An 18,624-nucleotide genomic window follows, 5' to 3' on the forward strand; every position below is an offset into this window, starting at 1 on the left:
AAAAATTTAATGGATATATATGTATATATAGTTATTTTCATTGAGCAACTACACTACTTAGCACCTTAAAAAGTACTTGCAATTACTGGATTTTCAAAAATGTTGCTCATATTATTTAACAAAATAATTTTGTTTTAATGCAGAATTATTTTAATATTACACTTCTTTGGAATGAAGTTAAGACAATTTTTAAATATATCCTTCTCTCCCACCTATCAGGTATAAACTGGTAACAATGTAACAAGTTAATATCCAGTTATAATTAGTATTTTAATTCAACAGACTATCTTTGGCACGACCATTCAGTGAACATGTTCCATATATAAACAAATGCATCTTGCTACATTCCTTTCGGTTTTTACTGCACACAAATATATTTGTCATAAAGCCTCTAAGGAAATAAAAGATCTTTAAAACAGTTACAAGAAAAAAATTACAAAACTATTCCATTACTGCATTAATAGTAATATCTATTCACTTTACAAACTTTTATGTGGCAAAACAACCTCTATAGAAAGCTACAAATGAGAATGAAACAGTTCACACATGTAAAGTTTATGCTAATGAGCTACAAAACATAACTACAAATACAAACCTAACTGCATACATTGCAATTATTTCAGAGGAAAAAGTCTGGCAATTTCTGTGACACAGAATGCAATATCACACAGTTGCCACCACAAATTAGATTTTACTTCAAAAAATGACAATCAATCTCTCTCTCTCTCTCTCTCTCTCTCTCTCTCTCTCTCTCTCTCTCACACACACACACACACACACACACACACTTTCCAAAATCAATTTTCACTGTTTGCTTTTCTTTTTCAAATATTCTAACACTACTTCAGAACCAGTAATGAGACATGAGTCCACAAATCTCCTTATCAGAATCCATACAGATTTCTAAGTAAATGAAATCAAGCTGAAATGACTTGGCAACACTGCAGTCTTTGTCATGCATGACTTTCCTGAAATATAATATTTAAGGATATAATATTAGAGATTCTCATTCACAAATGCAGATCAATACTGATGAAATGCTGCACTGAGATATGTCAGTTATAGCAGAAATGATGCAATTATTACTTTATATTAAATAAAAGTTTGTTTCTACACTATCCTTTCTCCTTGCAACAACTTACATTAACATAGTACTATATAAATCTTCTTTGTTATCCTATCTACAAATAAAGATTAAATTTGTGAGAAACAGTAGTCATTTTTTTTTCATTTCACATGAACATACTTGTTAGCTGTGATCTCAAATATAAGGACTAGCATAACCAGTTTTACATCTGTCAAAGTGTTTATTTTACTTAATTTGATAATTATGTTGGCCATATATACTTTCTCAATATACAAGAAGTAAACAAATTCTTTATTTTGAAATCCCTAAATTTTGGATAAAATTTTAAGTTTAACAGCTCATGGATCTTATCTGTTTTTGTGAGAAAGAGTTTCAATAGTGTTTTTGCTCACTGGTCTCACTACAATCCAAAATTATACTTGGGGGTGATTTAAAATGCCAATACTGTAATTACAGAACATTCCATAACTGAAACAACAGAAAATAACTCTAAAACACATAGTTAGGGGGAAAGGGCAAATATGCTACAAAACTGAAGACAAGGACAGGCTGTTAGATAACAATAGTAATAAATGATGATATATTGGCCAACAAAATTTTACAATTTTGAGATGGTTGCAAAAATGATTAAAACAGAAAAGCCAAATGCAGAGGCATAAAAAAATTTAAAAAATCATTCTTTGCCTCTTTGAGAGGCATTGAATATATAACAAAGGGGATAAATTGACCCTCATTTTCATTGTGCCTGCAACATGTGGACATTTGATGTGTATTTTACTAAACATCTACTGAAATGAAATGCAGATATAACAAATATACAAATGTTTAATATAACTGAAGAATTCCAGGATAAATCATAGCTTGTATTCAAACAGGGCTGAATTGTTTCATAACTTGTTTCCAAACAAAATATTCCAAATGCAAGTACCTCTAATTTTTAAATAGCTGATTTTCAAAGAATGAAAAAACAGGTCTGAGAACAGTTACCCTGTATTATTTTTATATGGATATGCCATCCACTACTACTACGATGGGTGATTCGCAGCTGTATCTACAAGTGACCAATAATAAAGAAATAAATAAATAAGAACAAATGAAAAACAGAAGTATAAAAATTATAGAAAACAATAAAACAAGCAGATGAATGATATGAATACACAGAGATAGTCTTATATTGAAGTAAGTATGAAGGTTAATTTGTGATTTAATTGCACTGTTCTTGCATGTCTTTATCATAGGTTTTTTGTAGTTTTCCAGCACATTTTTGCCTTGACTTCCTTTCTAGTTTCCACTGTATTTTCTCTTCTTCTGTCTTTCTATCAGGATGGAGATCTAGAAAATGACTTCAATTTTATGTACTAAGTGTTATGTGATATATCCTACACTCATCCAACATACATTAAAATAAATGGAGCATAACTGTGTTGCAATGTAGTTTAGCATTTATGACTGTCATCTTAATTAATCTAGAGGTTTTATGGAAGCCCAACTGGAGAATGAAATCCTTTGACTATAGTATTTTTGGCCTTAACCATTTTATTTAATTCACGTGGATGACTACATACATATACCAGCCCAATCAGTCATCTCTTTCCTGTGCTGATGGTGACCTTATATCGTACACAAACGCTGCAGTTGGAGTTACGCTGATGCTCATATTAAATAATTATAAATGATTGAGTTTTATATGCAAAAAAGTATAGATTGCTATTCACAGCATAGAGGAGCTGGGTCACAGAAAGACACAATGAAAAGATCGCTAAACTTTAAGCTTCCAGAAAAAAAGGTCCTAAATTGGAATCAGAAAAACAAACACACACAAACTGTCACTGTCTATGCCCAAGTGACTGCTGCTTCTGAAGGAGGACTTTATTCTGAAAGCTAAAAGTTTGGCAGTCTTTTCATTGTGTGCATCTGCAAGTCAACACTTTTTCTGTGTGATTACTAACAGTCTATCTTTTTATATTGTTGTTATTCCATACCAGAATTTCCAGTGTTTGAGTTTTACACATACAATTTTGCAGCATCCTACAATTACTTTCAAAGCTATAAAGGATTTTTTTGCAAGATTGATCTCTACTTTGCACTGATTACAACAAGATCTATACTGACTTTTTCCAATGCTTTCATACTATAATACACATTTGCAGTGCAGCCCTAGGAGATGGATGATATGCTCCTGCTCTCACCCCTTGCCCCCACCCCCCTCCCACACACACACACACACCTAATGTGGTGCAATTTGTTCATTTATAAAAATATTACTGACTGGTCTTCCAGCTGGCAGGAAAATTACTTTATTATTTTGAAAACCTATTAGCTACAATTCATATTTAAGTTAACGTGTACCATATAAGGGTCTCACTTTTGCTTTCATGTACACTTGTGGAACATACTTCCTGCTGAAACTGCTTTATGTTTATTCATTTAATGTGTAAAACATTTTAAGAAATAGTTGTCATGTTTCCAGAATGAATCTTTATCCTACACTGGAATTTGTGCTGTTTTGACACTTCCTCTCAGAATAAAACTGTATGCCAGAGAGAGACTCTTTAACTCAGAACCTTTGATTCCCAGTCTAGAACACAGTTTTAATCTGCAAGGAAGTTTCATTTTTCATGTTATGTACTAAACTTCACATCACAGTGTATCTGAATTGTTATTATTTATCCAAATTCTTGTCTGTTCTGGTCTGAGCAAAAAAATTTCTAACAAAATCCAGATGTGCTAGGGACATTCTATTCGTTACCTAGTATTTTATAATTCAGTACACTCTTTGCAAATTTAAGTCCTTAAATTCTTTATTTTTCCATTTACCATGTCATAAATGAATTTGTAAATTCTATTGCAGAAGGCTTGTAGTGTTTCGGCTGTGAAATAAATGCTCTGTGCAGTACTTTCATCTTGAAGGTTATGAAAGTGGGGATAAATGCACTAACAGAGAAAGAGAACAACAAAGTTCATCATCATGGCCTCAGACAGACCAAACGGGACCAACTAATGACCATGTCATCCTTAGATAATGGCATCATTTGGGTGCATTATAAAGGGAAATGGGGTCAGCACACCTCTCCCCTTTCATTGTCAACTTTAGAGACCTTGTAATGCTTCTGATCATTCAAGCACTCCTCAACTGGCATGATGAGGCTCAGTGGACTCTGGTGCAGTTCTTCCACCAAGGAAAAGTCCTTGGCAGTACTGGAAATTGAATACGGAACCTCTAGATGGCAGTCAGCCACACTAACCACTCAGCTATAGAACCGGACAACAGAGAAAGAAGTAAAGAGAAAATACCAACTGGGTATTTCATGAGCCAATTCACAGTAATAACAAACTGAGATCGTTTGGCAGTTAATGCTGGGCAACTCTTCACAGCAAACAGATGACAAACAATATTGATTAAAAAATTATAAACAAAAAACTACACAAACAGAAGTAGTTGTTCCAATGTCATAATAAAACCCAAATGTGGGAAATGTTCACACCGTTTGTTTTTTGTTAGTTATTCTCTGCAACTACAAAACAATTTTTTGTTTAATGATGGCAATTTTATGCATACAGCTGCTGTCTATACAGGCAACATAGCATCAATTCTAAACTGAGCAGATTTGGCACAATAACCTCCATTTTTATCAAAGTATTTAAAACTGTCTTTTGCAGTGAAACAAATCAGCCCATTAAAGGTAGAACATTAGCAGCATTCCAAGCAATTAATATTACAATAAAATATATAGATTCTGTTGAAAATGTATTCTGACTGCACAAATGTTGTATATACTGGGGAAAAAGTTGTTTACTGGTTTATCCTGGCACACAAATGGTGGATAACATCATCTGGTTTATAACTATACTGTGAATGGCATTCCAAATTACTGTGGTAAATGCTGCAAAACTGAACTGATTGACAGACAATGACAAACACACCAACTGTTCACAGCTAAGCTACACCATTACCAACCCTGTTTAAAATAGGGCACTGTAAAATATAACATGTCCTTACAACCTACCCATCACAGTCGGTAATGGAAGCAGCAAGATTTGTAATGTTGATTCAGCTGTTCAAATGCCCCCTAACGTTCCAAAGAAGGAGGGGCCGACAGTGTTAGTCATTTCTTCTTGTCCTTTCTTGAAGCTTGTCTGTTTTCTGCAAGTGGCGCAGGGGCAGTTGGGACAACAGGGACAGAGGCACGTTGGTCTTCCATGCGACCAGACTGCAAACGCATAATGAGTGAGAAAAAGTCTTCATCAGGAACAGTAGCACCTCGAGCGGCAGAGTGTGTTCGAGCTTCTCCTTCAGTTTCATTATCATCACTGGGCAAAGAACTGCGTTGATCCTCTAATCTGGAACTCTGGAGAAGAAAAAAAAAACATATGTTAGTATAATGAATACATCAATGTATTTACTTCACATAATTGTGATAATTCACTTGCCCCTATTGCCATTAATCAAGACATCTATAAATTCTTAAAAATGTCTAAAGTAAATTAAGTAAAAAAGCTCTACTTGTTTAGTTATGTTAGTTTGTAACACAGCATAAATGCAACATCTCGTGCAATTTCGTGGTTCCAGAACAACTTTGTGCCTGAGTTAAAGCGAAATGTGAACAGATGTTGAATATTCTACAAGTAGGACAGAAGCAACTGAGCTGCCAACATCCACACAAAAAAGAATGAAAACTTTGCTAGCTTTTAGACAATTCCTTTAACGAGCTACAGTTGTGTTCGCTGAGCAACACATGTGCGCACCTACATTGAGCCCGGTAAATACACAATACCAAGACTGCACTTCTGCAGATAAGACTGGGGTGAAGAGTTATATCAAGTCAGATAGGGTAGACAGACCAAAGAGTTGGGAAGAAGGAGGTGGAGGAGGACAAGTTAGGGAAGAGTGGCTAATGGCTCACAGGGAGGCAGCAGGTGTGCAGGAGGGAGAGGCAGCTGTTGCGCAGTATAGGAATGTGGCATACGAGCATAGGAGCCAGGGAGTTTGTGTGGTGCACAATGATGATGATGTGAAGGAGTACAATGGGCATCACAAGAGAGAGAAAGAGCAGACTGTAGGGCAGACGGTGTGAATGCTTTGGGTTAGTGGAGACTGAAGTTAGGAGGATTACAGGAACAAAAAATGTGTTGCAAGGTAACTCCAATCTATGCATTACAGAAAAGCTGATGCTGAGGGGAAGGATCCAGATGGCATGGGTTGTGAAGCAGTTAATGACGCCAGGGATATTGTGCTCGGCAGTGCGCTCTGCCACTGGGTTCACCCTGTTCGTGGCCACAGTTTAATGGTGATCATTGATTCTGTTGGACAAGACCACACAAAATTCTTTGTAGAAATTGCAGCGGAGCTGGTATGTGACTTGGCTGCTTTCACAGATGGTCCTGCCTCTGATGGGTTAGGATAAGCCTATGACAGGAATAGAGTAGGATGTTCTAGGTAGCGGAATCGGGCAGGACTTCACAGGTGACCCTGCCTCTGATGGGATAGGGTAAGCCTGTCACAGGGCTAGAAGAGGATGTGCTGGGTGAGTGAATTGGGCAGGTCTTGGGATACGACTCATGTGGCAAAGGGTTGAGAGTGGGAATTGGAGTGATATGGGGAAGGATCAGGATGTTTAGGGTTGGGTAGGTGGCTTACTACTACATAAGGAGGTATGGGAAGGAATGTGGGTAGTACGCTCCTCATTTTTGCGCATGATGATAGGTAGTCAAAGCCTGGCAAGGTACATGATTCAATTGTTCCGTTTCAAGAAGATATAGAGCGATGAGGGTTCTCCTTTGCAGCTGGTTCTTACGGGTGGTAGGAGGGTTAGAAATATGTGAGAATACAGTATGAGAAATCTGTTTGCAGACTAGGTTTTGGAGAAAAAGCCTGTCTGTGATGTCCATTGTGAGACTTTCAGCATGCTGGGCAGGGAAATTCTCTATACTGTAAATATGTCATCTGCTGGTGGGTGGGCTATATGGGAGGGACTTTTTGGTGTGGAAGGGGGTGACAGTTGTCAAAATCCCAGTATTGTTGATGGTTAGAGGGCTTGGTATGAATAGAAACCGAAACCCCTTGTCTGGGTCAGATTCACTGACAATATCTTCATAACCTGGGTAAAGGGCTGAGGCACATATTCTCATTCCTTCACAGCCTCAACACCTCACCCATTCCCTTCATCTGGTCCTCCTCAAACCAACATGCTACTTTCCTGGGTGTTGACCTCCACCTCAGATGAGCCATATCAGTCTCACTAACCATCAAGAATACCTACATTTCCTGGGCACCTGTGGATGACATATATGCAATGACCAAATTCCCCTGTCCAGTATGCAAAAGGTCTCACAAAGGCCTTCACAGATAGGCACTATCCCCAAAACTAGTCCACAAAGGGGTTTCCTGAACTTTACCCCTCACACATCTAATCTTCCTACGACCATAAAGAACCAGCTGCTAAGGAGCAGCTCCGCCTTCACCCAATATCATCCCAGACTGGAGCAACTGAACCATTTCCTTTCTAGGACTTTGGCTATCTATCTTAACACCTGGAAATATGGGACATCCTACCCACAGTCCATCCCAACCAACCTGCACAACCAAGTCCATCCCTAAGCTGCTCCCCCTCTTAAATCCAAGGCACAGGGTCATGTCCCTGTGGAAGACTTATATGCAAGATAGGCCAATTCACCCAACCAACACATTCTACTCTAGTCTTGTCACACATTTATCCTATCCTTGTCAGGGGAAGGCACATGTGAAAGCAGTCATGTCATATACCGGCCCTGCTGCAATTTCTGCACAGCACTGTATGTGGGCACAGCCACCAACCAGCAGCCCATCAGGATGAATGGCCACTGCCAAACTGTGGCCAAGAGCAGACTTGACCAACCAGTGGCGGAACGCATTGCTGACCACAACATGCTAGAGTTCAATGGCTGCTTCACAACCCATGCAATGTGGATCCTCCTTCCCCTGCACCTGCTTTTCTGAACTATGTAGTTGGGAGTTATCTTTGCAGCACATGCTTCTTTGGTGTAATCCTCTGGCTTCAATCTCCACTAACCTAAAGCACCCACTCCACTCACCAAAAGTTTCCTCCTCCTTTGTCCTGTCACCCCATCCACTTCATGTCACCATTTTTATGCGGCTCTGGTGCCTGTGCGTCACATTCTTATCCCATACACCTGCTGCCTCTCTCTCCAAGCACTCCTATCCTACACACACACTGCCTCCCTCCAAACCATCAGCCACCCTTGCCCAACTCCTCCTCCTGCTTCCCACCTCTTTTCTACTCAATCAACCTGACACAATCCGTCATCCCAATCTACCTCTCGATCTGCAGTCCCGGCACTGCATTTTAGCAAACTTTTCATTCTTGTTCGTGTCGCCATTGATGACTCAATGGTTGCCCTATTCATTGAGTTGTGCTGAACTTTCCACATCATATTTTCAGAATCTTGGAGAGAAGTTCATGTTTTTAAGTAGCTTGTGTTACTGTTTTTAACAAGTTGGCAGGAAAAATCTTGTATAAGAGACAACAGGGTTAGATTTTATGTTTTTGTTTTGCATGTACTGCATTCATTTGAATTTTAGCAGTAGGTTGGATAGGGTGTATTCATGCTACATTTTACACAAAAGGAGCTGGCTGCAGTTCACAAATAGCTGAAGATATTGGCTGCACTCAGCTATATGCAAGCTTTTATGATGGTAAAGAACCTAGAACATAGCATGGGCTGCCTGAAGTGTCTCGTGTTTCACCCAAGGACTCTGCTTCCAATGCATCTTACAGCTTACTCGACACGGTGGAACCATGCTCACTGCATACTGAGTGGCACATTGTAATGCACTTACATCACTTGAGGCAGACTATCACAGTGGTAAGTGACTGTACGGCCTCACGCATTCACCCTGTGTGGAGACAAGTGGTTGTCCCTTCAGCAGAGTCCGAGCAGGCATACAGGGCTCAGGTTTGTAGTTATTGGGAACTCCAATGTTAGGTGTGTTATGAAGCCCCATACAGGAGTAGCATTCAGGGTTGCAAAGAAGTACAATGTGTGCTTGGTATGTCTGCCAGAGCAGCCTCATCCGAGATGTGCAGAAGGCCCTGCCTGTAGCTATCGAGAATGCAAGGTGCAGTAATCTTCCAGTTGTGGCTCACGTCAGCACCAATGACAACTATTACTTGGGTTCTGAGGACATCCTCAGTTTGCATGTGCGGCTAATGGAGCTGATGAAGATAACTACCCTCACTCATAGGGTGAAAGGAGAGCTTACAATTTACAGAAGCGTACACAAAATTGATTGGAGTCTTTTGGTTTGGAACCAAGTGGAGGGTCTCAACCAGAGGCTCCATCAATTCTGTAATGATCTTGGATGCAGATTTTTGGACCTGAAGGTGGAGAATTGTAGGGCTCTCCTTGATAGATCAGGAGTCTACTACAAAGAGGAAGCAGCTGTTCAAAGAGCAGGGTACTTGTGGAGTGCACCTGGGGATGTTTTGGCTAGGCGATAGCACCATCCACTGATGAACACTCCCCAGTTGACATGCAAAGAGGAAAATCAAGCTGTGAACAGAGTATAGACACTTCGGATAACAAATTTTTAACTGTAAATTGCCGAAGTATTGGTAACAATGGTCCTGAATTTACTGACATCAGCTAGTTTGACAACCCACAAACAACAGACATACAGCTCAACAAAGATTGAGATTATCTACAATGTCAGTATAGACTGCACTGATACCTCGGGATTGCAGTATGTCTTAACTCATATGTGATTATGATATACAGGGTGTTACAAAAAGGTACGGCCAAACTTTCAGGAAACATTCCTCACACACAAAAAAAGAAAATATGTTATGTGGGCATGTGTCCGGAAACACTTACTTTCCATGTTCAAATCACATTAATCATGGAATGGAAACACACAGCAACAGAATGTAATAGCATGACTTCAAACACTTTGTTACAGGAAATGTTCAAAATGTCCTCCGTTAGCGAGGATACATGCATCCACCCTCCGTCGCATGGAATCCCTGATGCGCTGATGCAGCCCTGGAGAATGGCGTATTGTATCACAGCCGTCCACAATACAAGCCCGAAGAGTCTCTACATTTGGTTCCGGGGTTGCGTAGACAAGAGCTTTCAAATGCCCCCATAAATGAAAGTCAAGAGGGTTGAGGTCAGGAGAACATGGAGGCCATGGAATTGGTCCGCCTCTACCAATCCATCGGTCACCGAATCTGTTGTTGATAAGCGTACGAACACTTCGACTGAAATGTGCAGGAGCTCCATCGTGCATGAACCGCATGTTGTATCGTACTTGTAAAGGCACATGTTCTAGCAGCACCTGTATGAAATCATGATAACATGCTCCATCGAGTGTAGGTGGAAGAACATGGGGCCCAATCAAGACACCACCAACAATGCCTGCCCAAATGTTCACAGAAAATCTGTGTTGATGACGTGAAGTCAATATTACCTTCCTTTAATTGGGCCAATTGGCGGTGAATCGAGGAAGTACAGTACATACTGATGAAACTAAAATGAGCTCTAACATGGAAATCAAGCATTTCCGCACACATGTCCACATAACATATTTTCTTTCTTTGTGTGTGAGGAATCTTTCCTGAAAGTTTGGGCGTACCTTTTTGTAACACCCTGTATAGTAAGCAATATTCATTCTACCAATGTCAACAGAATGTAATTTTTAATAAGTAATGTTATGTACTACTGTTTGTTTTGTCTCCTATTGTTTCATGTATGAGTGGGAGCAGACAGAATCATGATGAGAATTTCCTATGCAGACACTGCTCTCAAGGTATTACCAACATTACCACACTACTGATCAGCCCTGTACTGGAGAGGTAAACCACTTGCATTGTGGAGGATTCCTGTGCTCATTATTACATGATAATTGTCATAATTTGTTGTAATGGAAAAACAATGTCTTGTAATAACATTCAGTTCAGTTACTGCTCATCTTCAACCGTGATAACTTGAGGTCATATCGTACATTTCAAATGATGGGAAGCCCAGGTTGGAATATCAACAATTGATAAAGATGACATGTTGAGTTGCAAACAGGCACAACAAACAGATTTAACACATTAAGCTTTTGAGGAAAGCTGCCATCATAAAAGAGAGGTACACTCGCATTCACACACGCAAGAACACCTCACACACAGAGACTGCTATCTCTCTGGCTGCTCAGGCCTGAGCAGCCACAGATAGTTGTCTTGTGTGTGTGAGGTGTGCCTGCTTGTGTGAATGTGTACATGTTTCTCTTTCCTGATGAAGGCTTTGGTCAAATGCTTAATGTGTAATGGGGTCTTTGTTGTGTGTCTGCAACTCAACGTGACATGAAGATAAGAAATCTGTGTCAAGAGATTTCTGCTTTACAACGAACATTACTGTATTGTGAGTTTTTATTTGATAGGGTTTTGTACTTTCTTCTTTCATCGATTAACTGAAGTATTTCTTCTGTTACCCATGGCTTCTTCACAGTTACTTTCTTTGTACCCATATTTTTCTTTCTTTATAGAGATGGCCATCCCTCTTCAACTGCACTGCCTACTGGGCTACTCCCTATTTCTGTATCTACAGCCCTAGAGAACTTGAAGTGTCTCTCATCATTCCTTAGTACTTCTGTATCACACTTCTTTGCATACTGATTCTTCCTAACTAATCTCTTAAACTTCAGCCAACTCTTCATCACTATTGTATTGTGATCTGAGTCTATACCTGCTCTTGGTATGCCTTACAATCCAGTATTTGATTTTGGAATCTGTTTGATCATGATGTAATCTAATTGAAATCGTCCCCTATCACCCGGCCTTTTCCAAATATACAACCTCCTCGTGAATCTTGAACAGAGTATTCACTATTATAATAATAAGTTTATTGTAGCTGAATATCTATACAAATTCAAAGTACAATGATAATAATTAACAAAATTAGAAATTTTATATATTGTGATTTGCAAGACTGTGTCTTCTTGGTATAGAGTTCTATACGGTAATGTTTTCATGTTTGATGACACAGTTCACACTCACACACTGTGTTTGGTTCATGATATGACGTGTTTTTGCCAAAAAGGTGGTGGAAAACATGGCCTGCCATTCTGGTGATCATGTGTCTCATTTCAAAGTTTTCCTTTGTCCATGTTCGGTCAATCATTGCACCTATGCTGTAAAATTTTGGAGGTATGTCTTCCCTTTTTTCCTTCAATGTTTTAATTAGACTTTCCAAAGAGCTGCTGTTGGGTAGCATCAGGTTTGTCCATAGGTCTTGAAAGAGAAAGGGTCCCCACGCCAGCAGGTATACAAGCCTGGATCATGCTGCTTTGGACAATCCTACTGCTTTCTTTATGTAGGCCACCTTCACTCTTTTTAGTGTCATTAGATTCTTCACTTTAAGATGTGATCCGATAATTTCTCTGTCGTGCACCAGTATTGGAAGATTTTGGCTCTGAATAGTGCCATTGCTGTCTCCAGGCTCTGATGTATTGTATTTCATGGATTGCCGTTATTGCTTGCATTGCTTTCTCTGTTACGTGTTTTGTGAAACATTTTCAAGTTGTTTGTATTGTGACCCCTAGGTACTTGAAGTCTGGTAAAATCTTCAGTTTTCTCTCCTATATGAAGATCTCAGCTGATGCAGGTGCTATTCCTCCATTTCTGAGCATCATCATTTCTGTTTTCACCGCATTTATTTTGAAGCCACGTTTGACTCATCAATCTTCCATATCGTTCATTGCTTCCTGTAATTTTGCAATGTCCTCTGCACCTATTACAATATCGCCTGCATTAGCATATAAGATTACAGCCTCCCTTAGAGGTTTTCTTACAATTTCTTGCACTGCAAGGATAAATAACAGAGGAGTCAGTGGGTCTCCCTGTAGTACTCCATTTGATTGGAGAAGTTGTCTGAGATGCTTATTTTGTTCCATTGCAGTATTGTGCTTATGATTTGTGTCCATATATTTTTTTCTCCCAGGGTTTCGTCTGGTTTTTTGGTCGTTAATTTTCTCTTTATAAAGTCAATGGCTTTTATGAAATCTATAAATACTACATTAAACTTTTCTCTGTCTTCAAGGACTCCCTATAAACTTTTTAGCAGGAGTTCTATTGCAGTCAGCTGCTCTTCCCTTCCTGAATCCCATTTGGCTTTTGGGAAGGTGGTCATTGATTGTTTTCTATTCTTTCTGTTATTATTTTTGTGAATACTTTGAACGGTAAATTTTCTAGGGCTGCACCTCTGAATTTACTAGGGTCCTTGGAGTCTCCTTTCTCTTTATACAGCATTTTTACTATTGACTGTCTCCAATGTTCTGGAACAGGGGCTGCTTCTATGCACTTATTGTAGAGTTCTGTTCACATTTGCCTTAGTATTTTGGCAGTGTCTTTTAAATATTCACTATAAAGTCTGTCATGGCCTGTAGCTTTTATGGTCTTGGTGCTGTTAATGACATCTCTGATCTCTTGTGGCCAATAGGACTCATTCCATGGTTGGTTGTGGCATTATCCTCTCTGTCCTCTGGTCTCCCTCTTAGTCCTTCCTTGTTCAGTGTCGAAGTGCACCTCCCATATTTTCATATTGATGCAAAGTATTTCAGCTCTTTTCTAAGGCCTAGTGCAATATACGGGTCTTTTGAGGCTTCCTCCACTAGTTTCTTTCCTTATTTTGCCTGAGTGTTCCCTTCTTTTCTTTTCTTTTAGAGTTTTCTTATAGATATTTCATTTTTCAGCGTGAGTCCTGTGGAGTATACTATTCTCTGCGCACTGTTCTGGTTGATGTAGGCTGTCTAGAACATCTTTTCCTAAACTGTAACATTCTCTGTCGAACCATATTTTTGCTCTTCTTTTGTACATGGGATTGGCAGCTTGTCTTAGGAGTCCTCATATCGCTTCTGTCGCTTCCTCTAATCACAAATTGTCTATTAGCATTTCGATTTATTTTATGTTGTTTGATTTTGCATCCACTTTCCCGGTGTCTATTGTTCTCGAAAGTGCTTCTTCGTCTTTTTCTTGCACTTTTCCGAAGTGGTGTACTTCACCTATTATATCAATGGCTGTTTTGTTACGTTGGAAGTATGCTGATATTATTGTAATGTGTTTCATTTCGTTTCTGTCCGGAGTGTATGTTCCTGTTTGATAGTTCCTGTTATTGGTGTTAATTCCGGTTTTATGAGGAGAGTTATTCCTCCACTGATCTTCCTCTGTTGTCTTGTTTTGCATGGAGATGAGTGCAGTACAATTCTCAGTGTTGCCAGTCTTTGGTTAAAAATGTTTCTGTTAGGAGCACTATGTCATATCCCTGTAAAAAGTCTCTTGGCGATGTGTTCATTGCACTTTTTAGACGACCTATGTTTCACAGGATGATCTTCAAGAGTCCTACAGCTCCTACTTCTTCACATTGTTCTGGGCAGTGTTCTTGTGTCTTATGGAAGACACACCCCTCTGTTTTCTTGGCAGGGGAGGGGGGGGGGGGGGAGAATGAAAGCACCTGACAGTGATTCCTGCTGGCCAGAATTCAGCTTTATTCGTCACCTCTAAAGTTGTGAAAGGGGATGCCTCCTTTAAAGGATTTCGTATTATTATTGTTTACCAGTTCTTCACATTTCACGTTTTCTTTTATTCCTTTCTTATTGAGGAATTGTTTTATCGAGTCTGATACTGTCTCAGATTTGAGCTCTCCTACATAGAGCCAGACCATCTTATCTGCGGCTAGTAGATTTGCATCTCGTGGTCCAGCACCAGTCACTGTCTCATGTTGCTTAGTTGGCCTTCTATGGGTAACTTCTTTGTTTGTATTTGTTTCTGTTTCTTGGTATTGTGCAATGTCTCATGTTGTAAGTGTTTCATATTCTTTTGTGTGAAATGCTTTTTCAATTTCCCTCTTCATGGTGTTGGGTATTTGCTGCAGCTTTGGCATCTTTTGACTTGTACTCGCAATTTCTTTCTTCATCATAATCTTTGCACTGTTTGTGAAATCCTCCGTTATGAGGCTTATCTTTTGCACTACTTTTTCTGTGATTTTTGCCTCTAATACTGTGTCATGGTCAAGGGGCTGGTTGTCATAGTTACAAGTAGTTCCACTATGAGTCGGTATGTGCTGGTTGCCGCTCTCGATTTCTTGTATTGGGTCAACAAATGGCGCCACTTGACCCCCAGTGTTGCAGTCCTTTCCCTCGGTCTGGGGGTTGCTAACCTTACTTTCTGAGATGGCGTTGTCTTTATTTTTAGCATTTTCCACACTCATGTCCAATTTCATTAGAATGAAACATTCACTCAAGGTACCCACCGCCTTTAAGATGTCATCTTTTGTCTCTTTCTTGAGGTACCTTCTGATTTCCACTATATTTATCAAGCTTTGTAGGGCACATTTAATACATTTGTCTACTATGTCCCCCATCTTTATGAATGGCTATTACTAGCTGAAATTTATTACAGAACTCAATTATTCTTTCTCCTCTCTCATTCGTTGTCCCAAGCCCATATTCTCCTGTAATCTTTTCTTCTACTGCTCCCCCTACAACTGCACTCTGGTTCCCCATGACTATTAAATTTTCATCTCCCTTTCAGTATCCTCATATACTTTCTCTATCTCTTTATCTTCAGCGTGTGACATCGGCATGCATACCTGAACTATTGTTGTCAGTGTTGCTTTGCTGTCAATTCTGATAAGAACAACCCTATCTCTGAACTGTTCACAGTAACACACACTCTGCCCTATCTTCCTATTAATAACAAATCCTATTCCCATTATACCATTTTCCGCTGCTGTTGATATTATCCTATACTCATCTGACCAGAAATCCTTGTCTTCTTTCCATTTCACTTAACTGACCCCTACTATATCTAGACTGAGCCTTTGCGCTTCCCTTTTCAGATTTTCTAGCCTCCCTACCACATTCAAGCTCCCGACATTCCATGCCCTGACTCATCATCCTTTCATTGGTTATTCATACTTTTTCTCATGGTCACCTCCTGCTTGGCAGTCCCCTCCTGGAGATCCAAATGGGGGACTATTCCAGAATCTTTTGCCAATGAAGAAATCATCATGACACTTTTTCAATTACAGGCCACATGTCCTGCGGACACATGTTGTGTGTCTTTAATGCAATGGTTTCCATTGCCTTCTGCTTCTTCATGATGTTGATCATTGCTGATTCTTCCACCTTTTGGGGCAGTTTCCCACCCCAAGGACAAGAGAATGCCCTGAACCACTGTCCGCTCCCTCCATCCTCTTTGACAAGGCCATTGGCAGCATTAGGGTGACGTCTTATGCTGAAAGTCTTTGGCTGCCAATGCTGATTATTAATCAAAATTTAAGCAGTGGTAGGTTTTGAACCTGGAACTGAAGGCATTTTGATTAATAATCAAAGATACTACCCCTAGACCACAAGTGCAATTATGGATGGCTGTATAGGCAGCATGGCTCAGTACTTCCACAGGGGGCTTCAAACAAATTTCTGAGTCCATGCCTCATTGAGTTACTGTACAATAATGAGCAAAAGGTCTGACATGACATTAGAAGGTATACCATGACTTTTGACACCTCAGTGCATGGGTACTTGGTTAAAGTTAATATTAGACAATTATATATTTGTCAAAAAGTAAAGGACATGGTTCTACCGCATAAGTTGAAACTGCATCCAGCGCCTAAAGGGTTATGGGACTTAACTGCCGTTGATTTTTATGAGTCCCTAACAAGAGGAGGAGAGGAATTAACCTTCATTTTTGTAGTCCTAAATTGCTGGTCTAATTATATATCTGATTGAATCTCTTGAGGCAGTTATGGCTAAGAGTATTATAAGGTTCCCCAAAACTGATTAATTTGCTAAATATCATATTTCATTAAGGCAGCTATTTTATTCTGGTAGTCAATTTAGTGGAACCATATTTAAGAAATTTATGGACAAATTTAAGTAATAGTGTAAAGATATCAAAGTACCATCCTCAAAGAGACTCTGCTGAAAGGATAATGAATGAAATGGTTATGTTGAACATACTGTAGTAGTTATCATAACCAATGGATGGATACATTTTATGAGTTTCAAACTATGTTATACCAGGTTTAAATTTTAAGTTGACAAACCAGAATAACTCAAAAAATAAGCTTCACACGAAAAAATGTGTAGAATCCAAAGCGAATTATTTTCGAGGGGGATACCTGCTGGTGCTAAAATTGGCCCGCCACCTCATCCTCTGGGGTGGGGCGGGAGGCAACTTTGAAATTTCAGATGGGAACTCCCATTTTTTATTGCAGAATCAGGTTCTACATAAAAAACTACATATGTTTTGACTTAAACATTTGTTTTGATTCTTGGTAGTTGGTTCTGTAATTCAAGAAAATCCATGTTCTCATTTTTGAGTGGAAAATGGTTACGGATAAATAAAAACTACCTATTTACCTCAAATTTTGATTCACTAAAATTAAAACTCACCCTCTCTCACTATAGTGTGGTGTTTGAGAGAGAGCAATTAGAGTTTTACAAACGTTGACCCAAATATTATTTTTTTCAGATAAGTTTTGTTTGTTTCTTGGTCACGAGGCCACACAACCTTTAATTATCAAACAAATCATCGGACTAGCTAACTGATAAACCAAACACCCTACTTACTAACGAGTGAACTCATTAGCTCACAGAGTAAACAAAGTAAAAGATTAACTGAGGAAAAGACTAACTCACTTGCTAACTAAAGATGAACATATTCCCATTTAAGATTTGGTGATCCTGAAAAGGAACGACTGGTTTCATTTTATTGCTGATTATTAGCAAGTACTTGCAAGTAAATAGATTTCAGGGTACTTGTTTCCAGGGAGTCCTCTCACCTCTCACTTTCAGTCTACTTGTTGTCCGTAAATACCTAGCATCTAATCGTTTTATGAAATCAAATGTTCAAAGTGTTGACCTCCAACTTTGATGCATTTATTGACTCATTCTGTAAATCCCTGCACATACCTTGATAACATGTCTGGGGTAATTGCAGTGCAAGCATCTCTTATTCTTTGCAGCATGTTTTCGCGAGTGGTAGGTGTTTCCTGATAAACAATATCTTTTAGATAACCACATAAGAAAAAACATGGCAAGGTATTGTCAGGCGACCTGGCTGGCCAATTCGCAGGACCTGCCCTGCTGATCCAGCAACCAGCGTAAAGTCAATCTAGTACATCACATGCTACTATTGAATAATACGCTGGGCAACCACCATGTTGAAACCACATGTTTTGTCGAAGTTTGGTGCTCAGGTCTTAAAAATTGATCTGGCAGTTCATTTTCAAGTACCTACAGATTGCAATATTTGTTGCCATTTAAATTAGCATCGATAAAATATCAACTGATAAGTGTATCGCCAATTATACCACACCAAACATTAACTGACCAAGGTCGCTGATGGTTGACTTCTCGAATTCAGTGCAGGTTCTGTTCACTCCACTAATGCATGTTATGGCGATTAACTTCACCGTGGTTTGTGAATGTTGCCTCATAACAGAAAAGTACTCAGGCAAAAAAGTTTTGGTTTGTTTGCATCCGCTGAACTGCC

At 39.3% G+C, this 18,624-nt stretch overlaps 1 protein-coding gene across 2 annotated transcripts in view; it reads right to left on the reverse strand.

The window, feature by feature from the left end:
• Window positions 1-251: 251 nt before the first annotated feature.
• Window positions 252-18,624, reverse strand: part of LOC126268607 (G-protein-signaling modulator 2) — a 126,065-nt gene continuing 107,692 nt past the window's right edge. For both annotated transcript variants that reach the window (XM_049973924.1, XM_049973923.1), the window contains exon 13: window positions 252-5,436. In XM_049973924.1, coding sequence (XP_049829881.1) covers window positions 5,194-5,436 — 243 coding nt within the window. In that variant the 3' untranslated portion in view covers window positions 252-5,193. The remainder of the gene's footprint in view (window positions 5,437-18,624) is intronic.

This window comes from Schistocerca gregaria, chromosome 1 (genome assembly GCF_023897955.1).
Source record: "Schistocerca gregaria isolate iqSchGreg1 chromosome 1, iqSchGreg1.2, whole genome shotgun sequence".
NCBI lineage: Eukaryota > Metazoa > Arthropoda > Insecta > Orthoptera > Acrididae > Schistocerca > Schistocerca gregaria.